The following is a 19,773-nucleotide window of genomic DNA, read 5'->3' on the forward strand; positions in this document are numbered from 1 at the left end:
CCTGATATCAATCCTCTCAAACCATCTCTTCCGCCATCTTTGTTTTCCTCATCTGTACGTGTTTTGATTGGTGGTGGGGTGGTTCCTGGGGCCATGTGATTGGCTAACTGTACCCCGGGTTCTCTTTGGCAGGGAGAGTATGTGTCCTGCCTCCTGTCTCTGCTTCGCCAGATGACAGACGTCCACTTCCAGCACCTGCTGGACAACTTCCAGAGCAAAGAGGAGCTCAAGGTTAACTGGCTCATACACACACACCCAGACACACACTCACACACACGCTCACACACACTAACCCACACATGCTCTTGACGCGCGTGAACACATGCACACCTTCACACTTACCCACCCATGCTCTCACACACACTCACGCAATCACACACTCATCTGTAAAGGATGAGCAAAACAAAGCCGCCTGCCAACGTGGTGTCCTGACGGAGCCGACCTTACGCCCCTCCTCGTCCCTCCTGACGTCCTCACGCCCCTCCTCGTCCCTCCTGACGTCCTCACGTCTCTCCTGACGTCCTCACGCCCCTCCTCGTCCCTCCTGACGTCCTCACGCCCCTCCTCGTCCCTCCTGACGTCCTCACGCCCCTCCTCGTCCCTCCTGACGTCCTCACGTCTCTCCTGACGTCCTCACGCCCCTCCTCGTCCCTCCTGACGTCCTCACGCCCCTCCTCGTCTCTCCTGACGTCCTGATGCCCCTCCTCGTCTCTCCTGACGTCCTCATGCCCCTCCTCGTCCCTCCTGACATCCTCACGCCCCTCCTCGTCCCTCCTGACATCCTCACGCCCCTCCTCGTCTCTCCTGATGTCCTCACGCCCCTCCTCGTCTCTCCTGACGTCCTCATGCCCCTCCTCGTCCCTCCTGACATCCTCACGCCCCTCCTCGTCCCTCCTGACGTTCTCGCGCCCCTCCTCGTCTCTCCTGACGTCCTCACGCCCCTCCTCGTCCTTCCTGACGTCCTCACGCCCCTCTTCGTCTCTCCTGATGTCTTCACGCCCCTCTTCGTCTCTCCTGACGTCCTCACGCCCCTCCTCGTCTCTCCTGACGTCCTCACGCCCCTCCTCGTCTCTCCTGACGTCCTCATGCCCCTCCTCGTCCCTCCTGACATCCTCACGCCCCTCCTCGTCCCTCCTGACATCCTCACGCCCCTCCTCGTCTCTCCTGATGTCCTCACGCCCCTCCTCGTCTCTCCTGACGTCCTCACGCCCCTCCTCGTCCCTCCTGACATCCTCACGCCCCTCCTCGTCCCTCCTGACATCCTCACGCCCCTCCTCGTCTCTCCTGACGTCCTCACGCCCCTCCTCGTCTCTCTTGACGTCCTCACGCCCTTCCTCGTCCCTCCTGACGTCCTCACGCCCCTCCTTGTCTCTCCTGACGTCCTCACGCCCCTCCTCGTCTCTCCACAGGAGTTCCTGCTGAAGATCCTGTGTGTGTTCAGAAACCTGATGAAGATCAGCATCTTCCCCCGAGACTGGAACGTGATGAGGCTGCTCACCAGCAAGTACGTCTGCTCCTTTTCTGTCCTGTTCTGTCCTGTTTTGTCCTGTTCTGTCCTGTTCTGTCCTGTTCTGCTGTGTCCTGTCCTGTTTTATTTTGTTCTGTTCTATTGTAGTCTTGTCCCTTCTATTCTATTGTGTTCTATTAAATTATGTGATGTTCTGTTCTATTCTGCTGTGCTCTATTCCTTTCTACTCTTTTTTTCCGGTGCCTCCCATCCTCTAACCCTCTCTGTTCCTACAAAAAAAGCAGTATGACAGTATGACAGACTGAAGAACACAAAATCTATTCAAGTCATGCCAAAACCACTCAAAAGCTTCAACATTTATCTTTGCTAACATACGTTGTTGTGTGTGTTCTGCGTGTGTGTGTGTGTAGCATTATCGTGACGACGGCACAGTATCTCTCCCCCGCCCTGCATAAGAACTTCACCGACGCTGACTTTGACTTCAAGGTGCGTGACTTTGACGGAGGGTGACACACGACTGGCACAAGCCCTGCCAATCACACAGCTGTCTCTGCGGGCACAAGCCCCGCCCATCACACAGCTCGCTCTGCAGGCACAAGCCCCGCCCTGCTGCTTCTCTCCACCCATCAGCCGAGGCAGTAGAGAACCCTGCAGCTCACCACCCAGCGTTCTCTAATCCAGCCCTAATGAGGCCTGCCTCTCTCTCTCTCCCTCTGTCCGTCTCTCTCTGCCTCTCTCTTTCTTTCCCTCTCTCTGTCTCTCTCTGCCTCTCTCTCTCTCTGTCTCTCTCTGTCTGTCTCTCTCTACCTCTCTCTCTCTCTCCCTCTGTCTGTCTGTCTGTCTGTCTCTCTCTCTCTCTCTCTCTCTCTCTCTCTCTCTCTCTCTCTCTCCCTCTGTCTCTCTGCCTCTCTCTGTTTCTGCCTTTCTCTTTCTCTCTGTCTCTGCATATCTATCTCTTCCTGTCTCTCTCTTTTCTCTCTGTCTCTCCCTTAAGCACACACCCTGCACACACACATCTCCTTCTGTATTACCTACATTTTTCTTTCTCTCTCTCTGAAACACTCACATACACACACACATTCACGCGAACAAAACAAACACGCGCGGACACACACACACAATATCACACACACACACTCCACAGGCTGACAGACAGATGGCTGTGCTTGCCAGAGAGATTTGCCCTATGAAGGATAAATGACATGAATAATGAAACAAGGTTGTCGGAGAGGTTGAGGGAGGAGGGTGGAGGAGAGGTTGAGGAAGGAGGGTGGAGGAGAGGTGGAGGGAGGAGGGTGGAGGAGAGGTTGGGGGAAGAGGGTGGAGGAGAGGTTGAGGGAGGAGGGTGGAGGAGAGGTGGAGGGAGGAGGGTGGAGGAGAGGTGGAGGGAGGAGAGGTGGAGGAGAGGTGGAGGGAGGAGGGTGGAGGAGAGGTGGATGGAGGAGGGTGGAGGAGAGGTGGAGGGTGGAGAATGGAAAGATTGATCTACTGGGAGGAGGGATCTACCACAATCTATTATTATTTGTTGCTCGTTAACTGGTTGGCATGAACAGTATATGTGACATAAAGTGTGTGTGTGTGTGTCCAGGTATGGAACTCGTACTTCAGTCTGGCTGTGCTCTACATCAACCAGCCCAGTCTGCAGCTGGAGACTCTCACTGCTGCCAAGAGGAAGAAAGTGTTGGACAAGTAAGACATACACACACATACACACATAAATACTGCATGCTTTGCCCCGTCATAGCAGATTCTTACATTTATATTTAGTCATTTAGCAGACGCTCTTATCCAGAGCGACTTACAGTAAGTAAAGGGACAACGTCATTTTGCACGGTCGGGAATCGAACCAGCAACCTTTGGATGACTAGCCCAATTCCCTAACCGCTCAGCCACCTGACTCCCACTCCCAACTGATTCCTCCAAGGCTGTGTCCATCAGCAGATGAACGTTTCAACCTGGGCGACTGCTGTCACCGTTCTATCAGCCACCGTGACCGTATACACACACCAACACACACCATGTATCTGAGGAACGTGTGGAACGTGTCTGAGGAACATGTGGAACATGTGTCTGAGGAACATGTGGAATATGTGTCTGAGGAATATGAGGAACATGAGGAACATGTGTCTGAGGAACATGAGGAACATGTGGAATATGTGTCTGAGGAATATGAGGAATATGAGGAACATGTGTCTGAGGAACATGTGTCTGAGAAACACGAGGAACATGTGGAACATGGGAGTCAGGTGGCTGAGTGGTGAGGGAATCGGGCTAGTAATCCGAAGGTTGCCAGTTCGATTCCCGGTCATGCCATATGTGTCTGAGGAATATGAGGAACATGTGTCTGAGGAACATGTGGAACATGTGTCTGAGGAATATGAGGAACATGTATCTGTGGAACGTGTCTGAGGAACATGTGTCTGGCCCTAGCAGGTCTAATGCGTGGTTCCTGTATCTCCAGGATTGAGAGCTGGTTCAGATGAGTGGATCAGATGAGTGGATCAGATGAGTGGTTCATGCTGCGTGTTGAAGGGCTCACTCTGTCTCATGTCCCAAGCCTGTACATGTTTCAAACCCCTCAGAACACATTAGCTGGATGAGTGTGTGTGTGAGTGTCTTTTAGTGTGCATGCATATGTGAGTCTTCTGGTGTGTGTGTGTGCGTGTGTGTGTGCGTGTGTGTGTGTGTGTGGTGACTCGTGTGTGTGTCCTGGCCTGGCAGGGGGGTCTTAATCACACACCCTTCCTGCTGGGGCCAATCCAGGCAATAATCCTCACACGCCCAAATCTCAGATTACCTTCAGTAACGTAGCCGCAGGGATTATTTATTTTTCAAGAGAGCACGCACACATCTGGCACACATCTCCCTCCTCAAGCTCCCTCTTCCTTGTGTATCTTCCTGGAATCTGCAGACTTCAAGGCCGCTATCTGGCTGTGAACTGTCGTGTTGTAAACCGACCGCGCCGAGTATGTCATGTGAAATCAATGCCTTCATGTACACACAAAGGTTCACAATCTGTATATATATGCTCGGTACCCAGAGGTATACACGCAAACAAAAATAGAAAGATGATAGTGTGCTGCATTCATAGTAGACAAGATGCTGAAGAAGACTCTTCATGTTCGTAAGGTAAAGCCCTAGAGAAACCCAGACAGCTACTGAGAAACCAGTCCCCCCAAAATGATGAAGACAATGAACATCTCACGATCATGAAGAAAAGAAAAATGCAGGTCATTACAATCCCCTGGTTCTGAGCTAGACAAAAGCCCCTGGAACAAGAAGGGGTATTTATTTAGATGTTTGTTTGCATTTTATCTTCTGGAACGTGACTTGAGGTGCCACACGTTGTGATTTAGTCCTCAAGACTAACGAGACTTTGTAATCCCCTTCATCGCTCTCCAGTACACAGTGTGTGTGTGTTCCATCATGCATGTGTTCTTGTCACCTGTAGGTACGGTGACATGAGAGTGATGATGGCCTACGAGCTGTTCAGCATGTGGCAGAACCTTGGTGAGAACTACAGCTCCCTACATGCCCCACACACTGACTCTTTTGACTGTTGAAGCAAAAAAAAAACTGCAGCCGTGACCTTAAAACCATGAAGAAATTAAAATTATAAAATGCCTAAGGCCTTTCTGTCCCTTTTATGATTTAATGTATCCAGCACTATCCCAAGTAAAAAAAAAAACATTATATATATATATATGTATGTACTGTATGTGTGTGTCTCAATATTGCAGCAATACTGCCATCAATAGGCTGCAAGAAATATTACAAAACAGAGAGAAATACTCTGAAAAATCAACAGTCTTTACACTCTTGTGTTTCACCTAGTAAATATACAGGAGACATACACTATGTAAACTATAAATGTGTGTTGTCTGAAACGGGGTTTTGCGATTGGCTGCAGGTGAGAACAAGATCCACTTCATCCCAGGCATGATTGGCCCGTTCCTGGGGGTGACCCTGGTGCCCCAGGCGGAGGTCAGGAACATCATGATCCCCATCTTCCACGACATGATGGACTGGGAGCAGAGGAAGAACGGCAACTTCAAACAGGTCGGGGGTCGAGGTTCAGGGTGCTGTCAGGTGGTTGTGTGTGACTGTAACTGCAACTTCAGACGGGTCGGGGGTCAGGGGTTAAGAACTAGGGGGTCAGAGATTAAGAGGATGTAAGCTCTGTCTACAGCAGCACTGCCAGGCTGGAAGATGTGTGTCATGAAGAAAAGCTGAACACGGGTCAAGGGTCAGCTGGTGACTGTGAATTACTCTCCAAGCATTTCATCTTAGACTGGGGCGTAACCTGTCTGAACGCTGTCTGCTTGCATTCTGAAAACGACACATCATTTGTAGCGGTTAGTTTTGTGTTCAGGTGGTTGGTCGGTCAATCATAGTTGACTTGAAACCTGTTCTCTAAAGAGACCCTTTTGTGTGTGTGTGTGTGTGTGTGTGTGTGTGTGTGTGCGTGTGTGTGCGTGTGTGTGTGTGCACCAGGTGGAGGCAGAGCTGATAGACAAGTTGGACAGCCTGGTTTCTGAGGGGAAAGGGGATGAGAACTACAGAGAGCTCTTCAGCCTGCTGTAAGTGAAGGACTGAACCACAGCTGATGCTAATACACTAACGCACACACACATGTCCTTCCTAACACACACACACACACTAACACATACACACATGTCCTCCCTAACACACACACACACTAACACACACACATGTCCTCCCTAACACACACACACTAACACACACAACTATGTCCTCCCTAACACACACACACACACACTAACACACACAACTATGTCCTCCCTGACACACACACACACTAACACACACACATGTCCTTCCTAACACACACACTAACACACACACACACACTTGTCCTTCCTAACACACACACACACACACACATGTCCTTCCTAACACACACACACACACATGTCCTTCCTAACACACACACTAACACACACACACACACACATGTCCTTCCTAACACACACACACACACACACATGTCCTTCCTAACACTCTCACACACAACACACACACACACATACACTCTCTCTCTCTCACACACATACCTGCTCCCATTCCTATCTTTCCCTCTACATCAGTTGAGCCATGCGGCTTCAGTTTGTGTCTGTCCTCCTAACTCCTGTTATAACTGGGACTGTTGTCTCTGCTTTCTGCTGCGGGATTAGCACCCAGCTCTTTGGGCCCTACCCCAGGTAAGATAACATTCTGCTTTCTGGCTCTCTCTTTCTCTGGCAAGTGCTACTAACTATGGACAGCCTCAGATTAAACGGTTGTACTTTTGCCGGGACATTTGCATTTATATGGTTGAGATAATGTGTAAGAGATTACGAGTTTGAGGTTGTGTGTGTGTACCTCACAGCCTGCTGGAGAAGATTGAACAGGAGACGTGGAGAGAGACAGGCATCTCCTTCGTTACCTCGGTTACCAGACTGATGGAGCGACTTCTGGACTACAGGTAGGTAAAGGACTACAAGTCTGGTACTCGCAGAGACTGGCTACGTCACCTTTATGTCACCTGCAGTCTCAGTACCTTAAACCTGTCAGCGGAATTTGTTGACCTTTTGAAAGTTAGAAAACAGGAGGCTTAAGGGTGTATGACCCCAGTATACAAGGCCAACTGCAGTCCATTTACCATAACTAAACCATTATGAATCTGCTCCCAGCTTCTCTAAAATTAAGATGTTTAGTCAGTTAAATGGGAGTCAGATGGCTGAGCGGTGAGGGAGTCGGGCTAGTAATCTGAAGGTTGCCAGTTCGATTCCCGGCCGAGTCAAATTACGTTGTGTCCTTGGGCAAGGCACTTCACCCTACTTGCCTCGGGGGGAATGTCCCTGTACTTACTGTAAGTCGCTCTGGATAAGAGCGTCTGCTAAATGACTAAATGTAAATGTAAATGTAAATGAAGAAGGCTAACCTGTGCCTGTCTTGTCTGCCTCGCACAGGGACTGCATGAAAGGAGACGAGACGGAGAACAAGAAGGTCGGCTGCACAGTCAACCTCCTGGTGAGAGCCCCACCAGATGCCTCTGTGCTCGCTATCTCTCTCTGCGTGTCTCTCCGGTCTGGGCTGACCGTGTTTGAGCTTGTCGTGTTTGTGCTTGTGTAGAACTTCTACAAGTCAGAGATCAACAAGGAGGAGATGTACATCCGCTACATCCACAAGCTGTGTGACATGCACCTGCAGGCGGAGAACTACACAGGTACAACGCACGCACACACACACACACGCACACACACATACATACGCACACACACATTTGCACTCGTAATAGCAGATTGTGTGTGTGCGTGTGTGCGTGCAGAGGCTGCCTTCACCCTGCTGCTGTACTGGGAGCTGTTGCACTGGGAGGACCGGCCCCTCAGGGAGTTCCTCCACTACCCCGCCCAGAGCGAGTGGCACCGCAAGGAGGGCCTCTGCCGCAAGGTCATCCACTACTTCAACAAGGGCAAGGTGAGCTTGAGGTTTGAGTAACTAGCAGCTTAACGAGCAGGTTAGTCACTTAGTGAGTCTCCTTTCTGCACACCAGCTAGTCAGACCTAGATATACATCATATGTGACATGGATGACTAAACCAAGGTTTATGTGTGTCTCTGTGTGTATCTGTGCGTGTGCATCTCTGTGTGTGTGTGTGCGTGTGCGTGTGCATCTGTGTGTGTGTGTATCTGTGCGTGTGCATCTGTGTGTGTGTGTGTGTGTGCGTGTGCATCTGTGTGTGTGTGTGTGTGTGCGTCTGTGTGTGTGTGTGTTCTCCTCAGTGTTGGGAGTATGGGATCCCCCTGTGTAGGGAGCTGGCCTTTCAGTATGAGACTCTGTATGACTACCAGAGCCTGAGCTGGATCCGGGTAAGCTGTAGACCATAACACCCTCCAGTCTCCTGTCCCGTGTTCAGTGCAATAATACACTACAGTATCATGTAGTCTACTCTGCTGTAATCCACTGTACTGTCCTCCTCTCCCTGTGTGGTGTTGGGTAGAAAATGGAGGCAGCGTACTACGACAACATCATGGAGCAGCAGCGTCTGGAGCCGGAGTTCTTCAGGGTGGGCTTCTACGGACGCAAGTTCCCCTTCTTCCTCAGGGTGAGTGTTGTCTCCTGCTGCGTCTGTCCTCAGACACGCCTCAGACACGCCTCAGACACGCCTCAGACACACCCTGAGAAGGCTCTTATGCTACTGGGACTGTAAATCACAAAATTAGTCCAGATTTCCGAGGTTTGTTTTGGTGGTTTACGGTTTACGGATGATGAGTTAGTGAGCCTTAGAGGAGCTGATGTTCTGTGTCTGAGCTGGTTCCATCTGGGGGGGGGGGTTCTCCTAACAGAACAAGGAGTTTGTCTGCCGGGGTCACGATTACGAGAGACTGGAGGCCTTCCAGCAAAGGATGCTGGGAGAATTCCCACAAGCCATTGCCATGCAGCATCCCAACCAGCCGGATGAAGCCATCTTACAGTGCGATGCTCAGTGTATCCTTGCCAAGAACAACAAGTGTTAGAGTTAGTGTGTGTTTAGTCCACTTATGTATGTGTGACTGGCTTGTATGAGGACAGATTGTCTTGTCATTGGCACGTGTGTGTGTTCCCTAACGACCCCCCTCCAGACCTCCAGATATATGCGGTGACGCCGGTACCGGAGAGCGTGAACGTTCTCCAGATGGACCGCGTCCCCGACCGGATCAAGAGCTTCTACCGGGTCAACAACGTGCGCCGCTTCCGTTACGACCGGCCCTTCCACAAGGGCTCCAAGGACAGAGAGAACGAGTTCAAGGTCGGGCGGCCTTCCGGCACATTCCCCTCACGCTCCTCAGTCCTGCTGAACGTTTCTCATCTAGTCAGGATCTGGGGGGTCCAAAAAAGTTAGGATCGGCGTATAGCTAATGATTTCAGGACCCCCCTGCAATGCAACCATCCCTCATTCTGTACAGTGCATCATCAACATGGACTTCCTAATGCAGTGAAGCTGCTGACTCGTGGTGGTGTGGGCAGCAGGTGAGTGTTCTGAGTGCGGGCTGGCTGTTGCGTTAATCTCTGGACCTTCTCTTCACAGAGCTTGTGGATTGAGAGAACCACCCTCATCCTGACGCACCCCCTGCCCGGCATCTCCCGCTGGTTCCAGGTGGAGAGGAGAGAACTGGTGGGCATCCGTTTCTGTGTCCCATACAATTACAACAGAGAACATTACATTACATTTACATTTAGACATTTAGCAGATACTCTTATCCAGAGCGACTTACAGTAAGTACAGGGACATTCTCCCCGAGGCACGTAGGTTGAAGTGCCTTGCCCAAGGACACAACGTCATTTTGCACGGCCTGGAATCGAACCGGCAACCTTCTGATTAATAGCCCGACTCCCTAACCGCTCAGCCATCCGAGAAGACATCAAAGTCATTTATTGTCGTGTTTCATGGTGTGTCAAGCAAAGCGCTTGTTCCTTCTCAGGCTCCCTCCACCGATGCTCTGATGATGTGTTCTCAACCAAACACACGTCAGAGACAGGTGCTGAGGTGTGTGTGGTTCCCTCTCCTCCCCTGTGTGCAGGTGGAGGTGAGTCCCCTGGAGAACGCCATCTACGTGGTGGAGAACAAGAACCACGAGCTGCGTACGCTCATCAGCCAGTACCAGCACAAGCAGCTCCATGGCAACATCAACCTGCTCAGCATGTGTCTGAACGGGGTCATCGACGCCGCCGTCAACGGAGGCATCGCCCGCTACCAGGAAGTGAGGAGGGCGGGGGGGGGGGGGGATTGTGGGATACTGGAGCTGGACCCTGCTTTACTGAGTCGCTAAAATAGCTTTTTTTTCTCAGACAAGTAGAGCAGACCTAGGAAGTGTGTGAACACATGCTGTTACGATGTGTATTTGGACCGTATTTGAGGGTGATGGGAGGGTGTGTGTGAGGGTGAAGGGTGTGTGTGAGGGGTAATCTCTTAGTGTTGTGGTCGTCTGGTTCTCCAGGCGTTCTTCGATAAGGAGTACATCTCCAGTCACCCTGAGGACACAGAGAAGATCACCCAGCTGAAGGACCTGATGCAGGAGCAGGTCAGACACCTTCTCGTCTCCTCCACACCTGCACTCACGTCCTCCTGTCTTTAAGGACACGTTATTCATTTACACCAAGCAGGATTAAAACCTAGTGTCAGCTTCAAAACCTCACAAGGCGGTGTGTGTCCAGCTAAGACTGAAGACTCAGTCTGTCTCCTCGCACACAAACATCATCCTCTCTGTGCGTGTGTGTAGGTTCACATCCTGGGAGTGGGTCTGGCTGTTCATGAGAAGCTGGTGCACCCAGAAATGCGTCCCCTGCACAAGAAGCTGATAGATCAGTTCCAGGTCATGAGGAGCAGCCTGTTCCACGTGAGTGTTGGATGAAGAGCTCTCTCTCCCTCTCTCTCTCTCCCTCTCTCTCTCTCCCTCCCTCTCTCTCTCCCTCTCTCTTTCTCCCTCTCTCTCTCTCTCCCTCCCTCTCTCTCTCTCTCTCTCTCTCTCTCTCTCTCTCTCTCTCTCTCTCTCTCTCCCCCTCTCTCTCTCTCTCTCTCTCTTTCTCTCTCTCTCCCCCTCTCCCTCTCTCTCTCTCTCTCTCTCTCTCTCTCTGTATCTCATATTCAGCTTTCTGAGATGTGAATAAGCCAACAAGTAGAAAGTATTACTCTCCTAGACTCAGATTCAGAGTGTTCAGAGTCCTGTTGTGTGGAGAAAGAATGTTGCGCAGGGAGAGAGAGTTGATGTGTGTGTGTGTGTGTGTGTGTGCTGTCCAGGGTCTGCCAGGTGTGGACAAGCCTGGCCCGGGCAGCAGCACTCCCAGAGGCATCCTGGCCTCCCACAGCCCCCTGAGCCCCGAGAGCTTCAAACTCATGCACAGGCACAGGTCGGTCACACACACACACATGCATACATGCATACCACACACACGCTCTGTCATGATCACTCATACCACACACACACACATGCCTACCACACACACACATACATGCATACCACACACACGCTCTGACATGATCACTCATACCACACATATACACATGCATACCATACACACACACACACACATACACACACATACATGCTCAAGTTGTTGTTGATTCCCTTGCTGTAGTTCACCCCCCACCCCCCCACCCCCCACACACACCCTCAAACTGCTCACCTTTGTCACAGTCACTCCTATCCATTCCTCTCTTCCTCACTTACCTCGCTTCACATTTTCTGTCAAAATCTGTTCTCTCTCTCTCTCCTCTCTCTCTCTCCTCTCCCTTCAACATTCATTACGGTGTTTCTGCTGTCTCTCACCCCATCTTCACTGCTCACCCTCTTCCCTCCACCTCTTCACCCCCTCCACCCACTCCCCCCCCCCTCCCCTGGCCTGCCTCACTCTCTGGTTGTGTTCCTCCCCTCTGTCACACCCAACCACCACCCACCCTCCCCCCTTCCCTTGTGTCACCCACCCCCACCTCCCCTCCCCTCCCCCCACCTCCCCTCCTCCTATCAGCCTGCTGGCTTCAGTGCGTCAGTCGTCCTCCTCTCTGTCATCCCACTCCTCCAGTGAAACGGGGAACCTGCTCATCCTGACAGACGGCCTGGTGCTGGAGCACCCCGAGGACTTCTACCGCATGCAGGTACCTTCCCCTCCCCTGACCCCCGCCGCCCCCTGACACCGTCACTGACACCTTCCCCGCCTCCTTATCGAGGGCTCACCTCCTGACCTGTCGCTTCTCGTCCTTCTCCAGCCCAGCCCCTCCTCCTCCAGCCTCAGCTCCACCCACTCGGCCCCGTCACAGATGATAAACTCCGCCCCCTCCTGCATCAGAGGTAAGGACCGGTGGAGGAGCTGTCACACACACACGGACGCTGTTTTCCTTTCCTCTCTCTCCCTTTCTTTCTCTGTATCTCCCTCCCCCCCCCTCTCTCTCTCTCTCTCTCTCTCTCTCTCCCTCCCCCCTCTCTCCCTCCCTCCCTCCCTCCCTCCCCCCTCTCTCTCTATCTCCCTCCCTCTCCCTCCCCCCTCTCCCTCCCTCCCCCTCTCTCCCTCTCTCTCTCCCTCCTTCCCTCCCCCCTCTCTATCTCCCTCCCTCTCCCTCCCCCCTCTCCCTCCCTCCCTCCCCCTCTCTCCCTCTCTCTCTCCCTCCTTCCTCCCCCCCCTCTCTCTCTCCCTCCCTCTCTCCCTCCCCCCTCTCTCTCTATCTCCCTCCCTCTCCCTCCCCCCTCTCCCTCCCCCTCTCTCCCTCTCCCTCTCTCTCTCCCTCCTCCCTCCCCCCCTCTCCCCCCCTCTCTCTCTCCCTCCCCCCTCCCCTCTCTCTCTCCCTCCCCCCTCCCCTCTCTCTCTCCCTCCCCCCTCCCCTCTCTCTCTCCCTCCCCCCTGCCCCCTCTCTCTCCCTGGTTCTAAGCGTGTCCCCCTGTGCTCCTCCTCCAGTAGGGTCTCCGTCTCTCCCTGATAAATTCCGCCACAACCGGGAGATGCTCATGCTGCTGCCTCCTCACCGGGACAGGCCCAGCAGCGCCATGTACCCCAACATCACCGAGAACGGCCAGGTGGAGACACACACACACACATGTACCCCAACATCACCGAGAACGGCCAGGTGGAGACACACACACACACACATGTACCCCAACATCACCGAGAACGGCCAGGTGGAGACACACACACACATTGTACCCCAACATCACTGACAATGGACACGTAGGGCAATATACACACACACATTCCACTTTTAATTATATTTCTATATCTCATCAGCCAACCAATTTCCAGCGAGCGTTGTTCCACCAGGTGATAGGTCCATGCAAGCCATGCAGCGACCCCAATCTATCAGTGGCAGAGAAAGGTGAGCTTCATCATCATATTCATCATCTTCACCTTCGTCCTTCAGCTAGTCTCACAGCAGAAGACATCTTGGAGACTAACTGGACCCATGTGCTTAATCATCTCCCTCTCTCCTTCTTTCTCTCTCCCACCCTCTCTCTCCCCCTCTCTCCCCCCCCCCCTCCCTCCAGTCCTGACCACGCCCAGCAGCTGGAGTCTGGACAGTGGCACCAGGGAGGCCCTCCCCTTCCTGTCGGCCCACGTGGGCAGTGTCCTGGCCCCCCCGGTCCCCCCTCGCAGCCTGCCCCCTGGTGAGCGAGCGTGACAGCCCCCTCTAGTGGTGGCACTGGGACACCACACCCTGGGTGTCAGAGACACCTAGTGTACCTCACCACATCCTGATCCCAGGCCTGCTGGGACTCTTTCCATAGTGTCTGAAAGAGTTTGTGTGTGTGTGTGTGTGTGGGCTGGCCTGGGAGCAGAGTAGACAGTTGGTAGGTAACCAGGCCTCTAGAGAGGTCATGAGTGATGATCCTGATTGAAGCCCAGTGACCTGTCAGAACGCTGGTGAGAAGCTGGACCAGTCTAAACGACCTGCAGGTCTTTTTCCGTTCCAAGGAGAGATGAGGATTTGCAGCCTGTGTAGTTCTGCTGGTTGTTCTGTTGGTTTGTCTCCTCAACCTGGCTGCTGTGAATCCACCGTTTAGTGCAGCTGTGACCACGGGCTGTCAAATCCTGTCGTTGTGTGTGTGTGCTTTCATGTTCACGTGATTCTACAGTATTGTGTATGTGTGTGCTTTCATGTGTGTGTGTTTGCGATTGTGTCAAGCGTGCGTGGGTCTGTTGGATGAACGTTCTAAACGGTGTTCTGAGGGAGGTGAGTAGCAGGGGTGAACATGGTGTGTGTGTGTGTGTGTCTTCACCCTCTGAGATACAGCGTGCCCTCTGCCCCCAATGTCACCTTAGATGTCCCTTACCCTCTCATACTACCTTGTGTCTCATCCTCTCCCCCCCCCTCCTCCCACCCCCCTCCCCCCCCTCCCCCTCCCCCCTCCTCCCCCCCCCTCCTCCCTCCCCCCCCTCCTCCCTCCCCCCCCTCCTCCCTCCCCCCCCTCCTCCGCCCCCCCTGCACGTGCTGCCAGGTCTGCTCTGGAGCCTGCGGGGGTTTGCTCTGGGCAGGGCGTCTACATCAGAGCTCTGAACACAGCAGTCTCTTTCTCGCTCTCTTTCGCTCTGTGTGTGTCTCTCTCTCTTTCTCTCACCGTCTCTCTCTCTCTCCGTGTCTCTCTCTCTCTCTGGATGTCTCTCTCTCTCTGTGTCGCTCTCTCTCTGGATGTCTCTCTCCCCGTCTCTCTCTCTCTCTCTCTGGATGTCTCTCTCCCCGTGTCTCTCTCTCTCTCTCTCTGGATGTCTCTCGCTCCAACCCGTCTGTCCTGCTGTGTCTTCCCAATAGGACACTTCTCGATGCACTTTGATGCTTTCCACCACCAGATCAGCGACCTCCCTCCAGCTCTCCCTGCGCGCTCCTTAAGAAAGGTACCCTCCTAGTCTCTGCTAGTCAGCCGTCAGCCTGTCTGTCTGCCTGCCTGTCTGTCTGTCCCCCTAGTGTCCTGTTCGTTCCCATGGTCCCCTCAGTCTACTGGGAGTCTAAGCTTTACAAACATCCCATGACTTCCAAGATAATAAGAGCTGTGTGTGTTTGCGTGTGTGTGTTTGCGTGTGTGTGTATGCGTGTGTGCGAGTGAGTAGGAGAGAGAGGTTATGTTTGAGTGTATGTGTGTGTGCTTCCATTTGTCCATTTGCTTCAGTTTAATCATGTCTTTTCTGCTGTCTTTGGGAATGCATCTGTGTGTAACAGCACCCAGTGCTAACATCTCTCTCTCCTGCTGCAAGCTAGCCAGCCAGTCAGATAGTCCAACAGTCCAACAGTCAGTCAGATAGTCCAACAGTCCAACAGCCAGTCAGATAGTCCAACAGTCCAACAGTCAGTCAGATAGTCCAACAGTCCAACAGCCAGTCAGATAGTCCAACAGTCCAACAGCCAGTCAGATAGTCCAACAGTCCAACAGCCAGTCAGATAGTCCAACAGTCCAACAGCCAGTCAGATAGTCCAACAGTCCAACAGTCAGTCAGATAGTCCAACAGTCCAACAGCCAGTCAGATGGTCCAACAGTCCAACAGTCAGTCAGATAGTCCAACAGTCCAACAGTCAGTCAGATAGTCCAACAGTCCAACAGTCAGTCAGATAGTCCAACAGCCAGTCAGATAGTCCAACAGTCCAACAGCCAGTCAGGTTGTCTGTCAGCAGGCAGTCAGGAAGTAACATAACGTCTCTCTTCTCCCCTCTCTTTCTTTTGTTTTTGCTCTACCCTCATTCTTTCTCTCATTCCCGCTCTAATTTTCTCTCTCATTCCCCCTCATTCTCTCTCTCTCTTTCTCTATCTCTCTGTGTATTTCCTCTCTCTCCCCAGCCTCCCCTGCACCCTATACCTGCCTCGCCCACCAGTCCCCAGTCCGTCCTGGATGGCAGTAACTCCACCCTCTCTGGCAGTGCCAGCAGTGGCGTCTCTTCACTCAGTGAGAGCAACTTCGCCCCCGCCGGCCAATCATCTTCCTCCTGCGAGCCGCCCGTACGCACCGACACCCTAGACTCCGCCCCCAGCAGCCAGACGTGGACCACGGACGGCGAGGACCTGGACTCCCCCTCCCCCTACCTGGCCGTGCGCTACAGCGTGTCCGAGCCCGAAGTTCTGGATGGAGCCAAGCTCCTGCCCTGCCGCAGCCTGTCCGCCCCCAGCGGCGTGGCCCCCATCCTGGCCACCGTCCCCCAGGAGGGCCCCCTCCAACTCCACTACCCCCACCCGCCCCTCTACCACCACCACGAGCCCCCCCCGGCCCTGCCCCCCAAGCCCTACCTCAGGGAGGGCTGCATCCCCGAGGAGGACCTGTGCCCTCCGTCCTCGCCGGCACCCCCCAGGCCCATGCCCCGCAAGATCTCCCAGCCCCTCCTGGGGGGTAAGGAGGAGCAGGCCAAGGTGGCGTGGGAGCATGGGGTCAGCAGTGAGGAGTAGGCTCAGGACATGCTCAGGTCAGGGACGGTGAAGCTGGGAGCGAGGGTGGGGAACACCACCGTCGGGAACGAACTTCAAACCTGTAGGATGTCAACCTGATTCATCTCTGTGGAGATTTACTTTATGAATCTTCCTTATCAATTGCAGTTGGAAGGTGGGTTAGGGTTAGGCCGAAAAGGGTTAAGTGATAGATTCTGTCCCCCACTCCCCGCCCCTGTTCCCCATACCACACCCTGTCCCCTCCAGCCCCTCCAGTCCTTCAGATGCGAGGCTCTACGTTTCCTAACCAGTTGTCATCACTGTGTGTCCCCACTACATGTTCAGGAAGTGTCTTTGTAATGAGTGTTTCTAAACCAAACTAGGCAGTGATGTCATACTGGACGTCATGTTCATCTCTAATGATGTCATACTGGACGTCATGTTCATCTCTAATGATGTCATACTGGACGTCATGTTCATCTCTAATGATGTCATACTGGACTTCATGTTCATCTGTGTCAAATTGTGATACTCCACTGATACGGTACAGCTACCTTTTCACTCGCCACAGATTCTAGCTGAATCATAGTTCAGGGCCAAAACCAGAGGTCATTGCACAAAGATGATCAGTTAACTGATTGCTGTTTGATTCGACAGTTAATGATCTGTAATTCGATAAAGACCTGCAGTTTGCCATCTCAACTGAAGATGCACTTTAGTACAGATGCCCTGGCACCAGAACCTTCCAACTCACTTATTTTTCTATACATGAACTGAGATGGATAAACAATGTGGGTTTGGTTCTGGTTGTAAAGGGCTTTAGATAGATTATCTGTAGGCTACTGGAATGGTGGATTGGTTATTTGGTAACTAGATAATGGTTGTGCGTCTGGACTACCACCTGCACAGAGTTAATGGACAGTTGAATGGAGGAAAGTGTTGAGTCACTGTTGATCAGAGATGTCAGGTTATACTTAAAGTGTAACTATTTTTTTTCCCTTAGTTTCCTCTCCTCACAGAGCAGCGCTTGTTTGGTACAATACTCGTATGGTAATATGCCCCGCCTGCTATCGACAAGCCCAAATATCCAAATAGACCTCAGTGGATGTCTTTGGTCTAGCGGTAAATGTTCTGTTGGGGTGTTTGGTCAGATCCCCCAACTCAGCCGTTACCGTGACACTCAGAGGGAAGGTTACGATGCTACGACAGCCTGATTCTAGCTGAGACAGACACTTGTGAATGAAGCGCTTCATTTGAGAATGAAGCGCTTCACTCTGTCATGGTCTGCAGGCTGAAGAATCTGTACACTTCATCAAAGTTTTCTCTTTTGCAACAAAGCCTGCAGTATTTTTGCTTATCTGGAAAGGCAATATCAGCATGAACCTCTCTTGGGATAAAACTCTTTTTGATGTCAGGGTGATGGAACAAATATAATATATATATATATATTTTTAGTGCTGCCAATGTCTGCAAATGTATGGTGTACAGTAATGTATGGTAAAGTATTGATATAATATATATGAAGGCAATCCTTAGCAAAGGAGGAAAGAGTTGATGAATATGATATGCAAGACACTTGCCTTGAAGCCCACTAGTAGCTGTGGAATCCAGGATGTGGTCTCACTGTCTAGTGAAGGGCAGTGGAGAGCCAATTTGAAAATACAAAAAATCAAAAAATAATCATAAAATAGATTATGTTTTGATTTGATACTTTACTTCCTGTTTGTTCGTTCCGGGGACAAGGCCACTGATATGAAGGTGGTTGCCCCACCTGCTGTCAGGAAGATGAGATGGAGAAGGAGCTTTTTCTAGCATATTCCTCTCTCAGACTGTTGGGGATCTTTCTTTCTGGAAATATCTACATTTACATTTAGTCATTTAGCAGACACGCTTATCCAGAGCGACTTACAGTAAGTACAGGGACATTCCCCCGAGGCAAGTAGGGTGAAGTGCCTTGCCCAAGGACACAACGTCAATTGGCATGACCGGGAATCGAACTGGCAACCTTCGATTTACTAGCCCGATTCCCTCACCACTCTGCCACCTGACTTCCCTCCCCCCTTTTCTGAAACGGTCTGAAACTTTGAGCTTGTTGAAAGGTGTTGGTTGGTTGGAACATCTTAAGTTTCTACACTTCCTGGTTAGGGAGCGACTGTAGCTGTCCACTATTCTTTCCTGTGTCTCTCTCTCTCTCTCTCTCTCTCTCTCTCAATACTGCTCTCTCAATACTGCTCTCTCAATACTGCTCTCTCAATACTGCTCCATGCTTCCTGATTCTGTAGACGCATCCTCTCCTCTCCTCCTTATTAAGATGGTGAGATGGTGAGAAATTCCTTTTGGAATAATTCCATTTTTATAACTTCTACCCGACCATGTGTTCCCATATGTTCTTGTTGTGTGAAGCAGTGAGTTTTCCGGTGTGTGTCTGGGTCTGTGTGGTCACAGTGTTCAGTCACAGCTTCTCCAACACCATCTCTCTCTCTCTCTGATGGTGCTCTCTCGCTCTCTGTCAAGATTTCTCTGCTCTCTTACAGAAGGAACATACACTGTAAACTTGTACAAATGACCAGGTAGATGCATGCCTCTGTATGAGGGACTTTCTTTTTGTAATTCAACAACTGAAATGATTTTTGATTTGTTTTCATCCTATGCTAATGTGTAGCGGATAGAGAACATATAACGTCTCACTTATGATATGGTGTATTTATTTAACCACTTATAACACTTGAAATAATGTCAAAGCAATGCTACCCTGTCAGGCTGTCTGTGGGCGCTCCACACCTGTGTGTTTGATTAAGGTGGAAAAAAAGAGAGATTGTAAATTGCATGTACTATGTACCACCCAGGCCTGCTGGACCCCAGTTTAAGGTGCACTTGATTTAACTTGCCTTGCATGAAGACTCTCCATTTAAGGAAGTATTTCCATTGTGCTGTCAGGTTAAATCAAGCGCACCTTTTGACTATTCTAGATCCCTTCATGACCCACGTCTGACTCCGGACTGGCCCAGTGAGATTATTCATATTTAATCATGCCTCTTAATTTAGTCAGCAAAAAAGGATCTTTTAATACCATCTGCAGGCTCCAAACTTGTACCTGCAGTGGACTCCCTCAGGGCCATCTTGAGGTAAGAGGATTAAAAAGAGGAAGGTTTGAGTTACCAGCTGAGGTCTGATGGGGACTGGAGCAGGTCACAGCCCAACATGTACTACCCAGAAGTGGAAAGCACACCTACTATATGCAGAGTGAAGCCACATTTAATGAGAATAAACTATGCAAAGTTCCAGAATTTCATGAACATAAGACATATGTATGTTATCGGTTTAAAAATGGGTTTCCCTAAATGTTTTTACTGAGCTCAAAGTACCTTTTTAAAAATACATTTCCGACAAAAATCAGATTTTTTTTTGATAGATCCACTGCAGTAGCACAGA

At 51.4% G+C, this 19,773-nt stretch overlaps 1 protein-coding gene across 1 annotated transcript in view; it reads left to right on the forward strand.

Moving 5' to 3' along the window:
• The window catches only part of dock3 (dedicator of cytokinesis 3), a 63,922-nt gene extending 47,560 nt beyond the window's left edge, over window positions 1-16,362 (forward strand). Inside the window, 28 exon segments of the mRNA XM_067234088.1 lie at window positions 133-231; window positions 1,410-1,504; window positions 1,879-1,954; window positions 3,057-3,157; window positions 4,920-4,978; window positions 5,379-5,527; window positions 5,963-6,048; window positions 6,664-6,690; window positions 6,858-6,953; window positions 7,441-7,501; window positions 7,604-7,697; window positions 7,800-7,948; window positions 8,254-8,340; window positions 8,472-8,576; window positions 8,818-8,959; window positions 9,094-9,260; window positions 9,540-9,626; window positions 10,033-10,212; window positions 10,450-10,533; window positions 10,732-10,848; window positions 11,250-11,359; window positions 11,978-12,104; window positions 12,216-12,297; window positions 12,899-13,017; window positions 13,226-13,313; window positions 13,483-13,602; window positions 14,745-14,827; window positions 15,763-16,362. Of these exon segments, the coding sequence (XP_067090189.1) occupies window positions 133-231; window positions 1,410-1,504; window positions 1,879-1,954; window positions 3,057-3,157; window positions 4,920-4,978; window positions 5,379-5,527; window positions 5,963-6,048; window positions 6,664-6,690; window positions 6,858-6,953; window positions 7,441-7,501; window positions 7,604-7,697; window positions 7,800-7,948; window positions 8,254-8,340; window positions 8,472-8,576; window positions 8,818-8,959; window positions 9,094-9,260; window positions 9,540-9,626; window positions 10,033-10,212; window positions 10,450-10,533; window positions 10,732-10,848; window positions 11,250-11,359; window positions 11,978-12,104; window positions 12,216-12,297; window positions 12,899-13,017; window positions 13,226-13,313; window positions 13,483-13,602; window positions 14,745-14,827; window positions 15,763-16,362 (3,390 nt within the window).
• Window positions 16,363-19,773: the final 3,411 nt, after the last annotated feature.

Source organism: Osmerus mordax, chromosome 1, assembly GCF_038355195.1.
Source record: "Osmerus mordax isolate fOsmMor3 chromosome 1, fOsmMor3.pri, whole genome shotgun sequence".
Lineage (NCBI taxonomy): Eukaryota > Metazoa > Chordata > Actinopteri > Osmeriformes > Osmeridae > Osmerus > Osmerus mordax.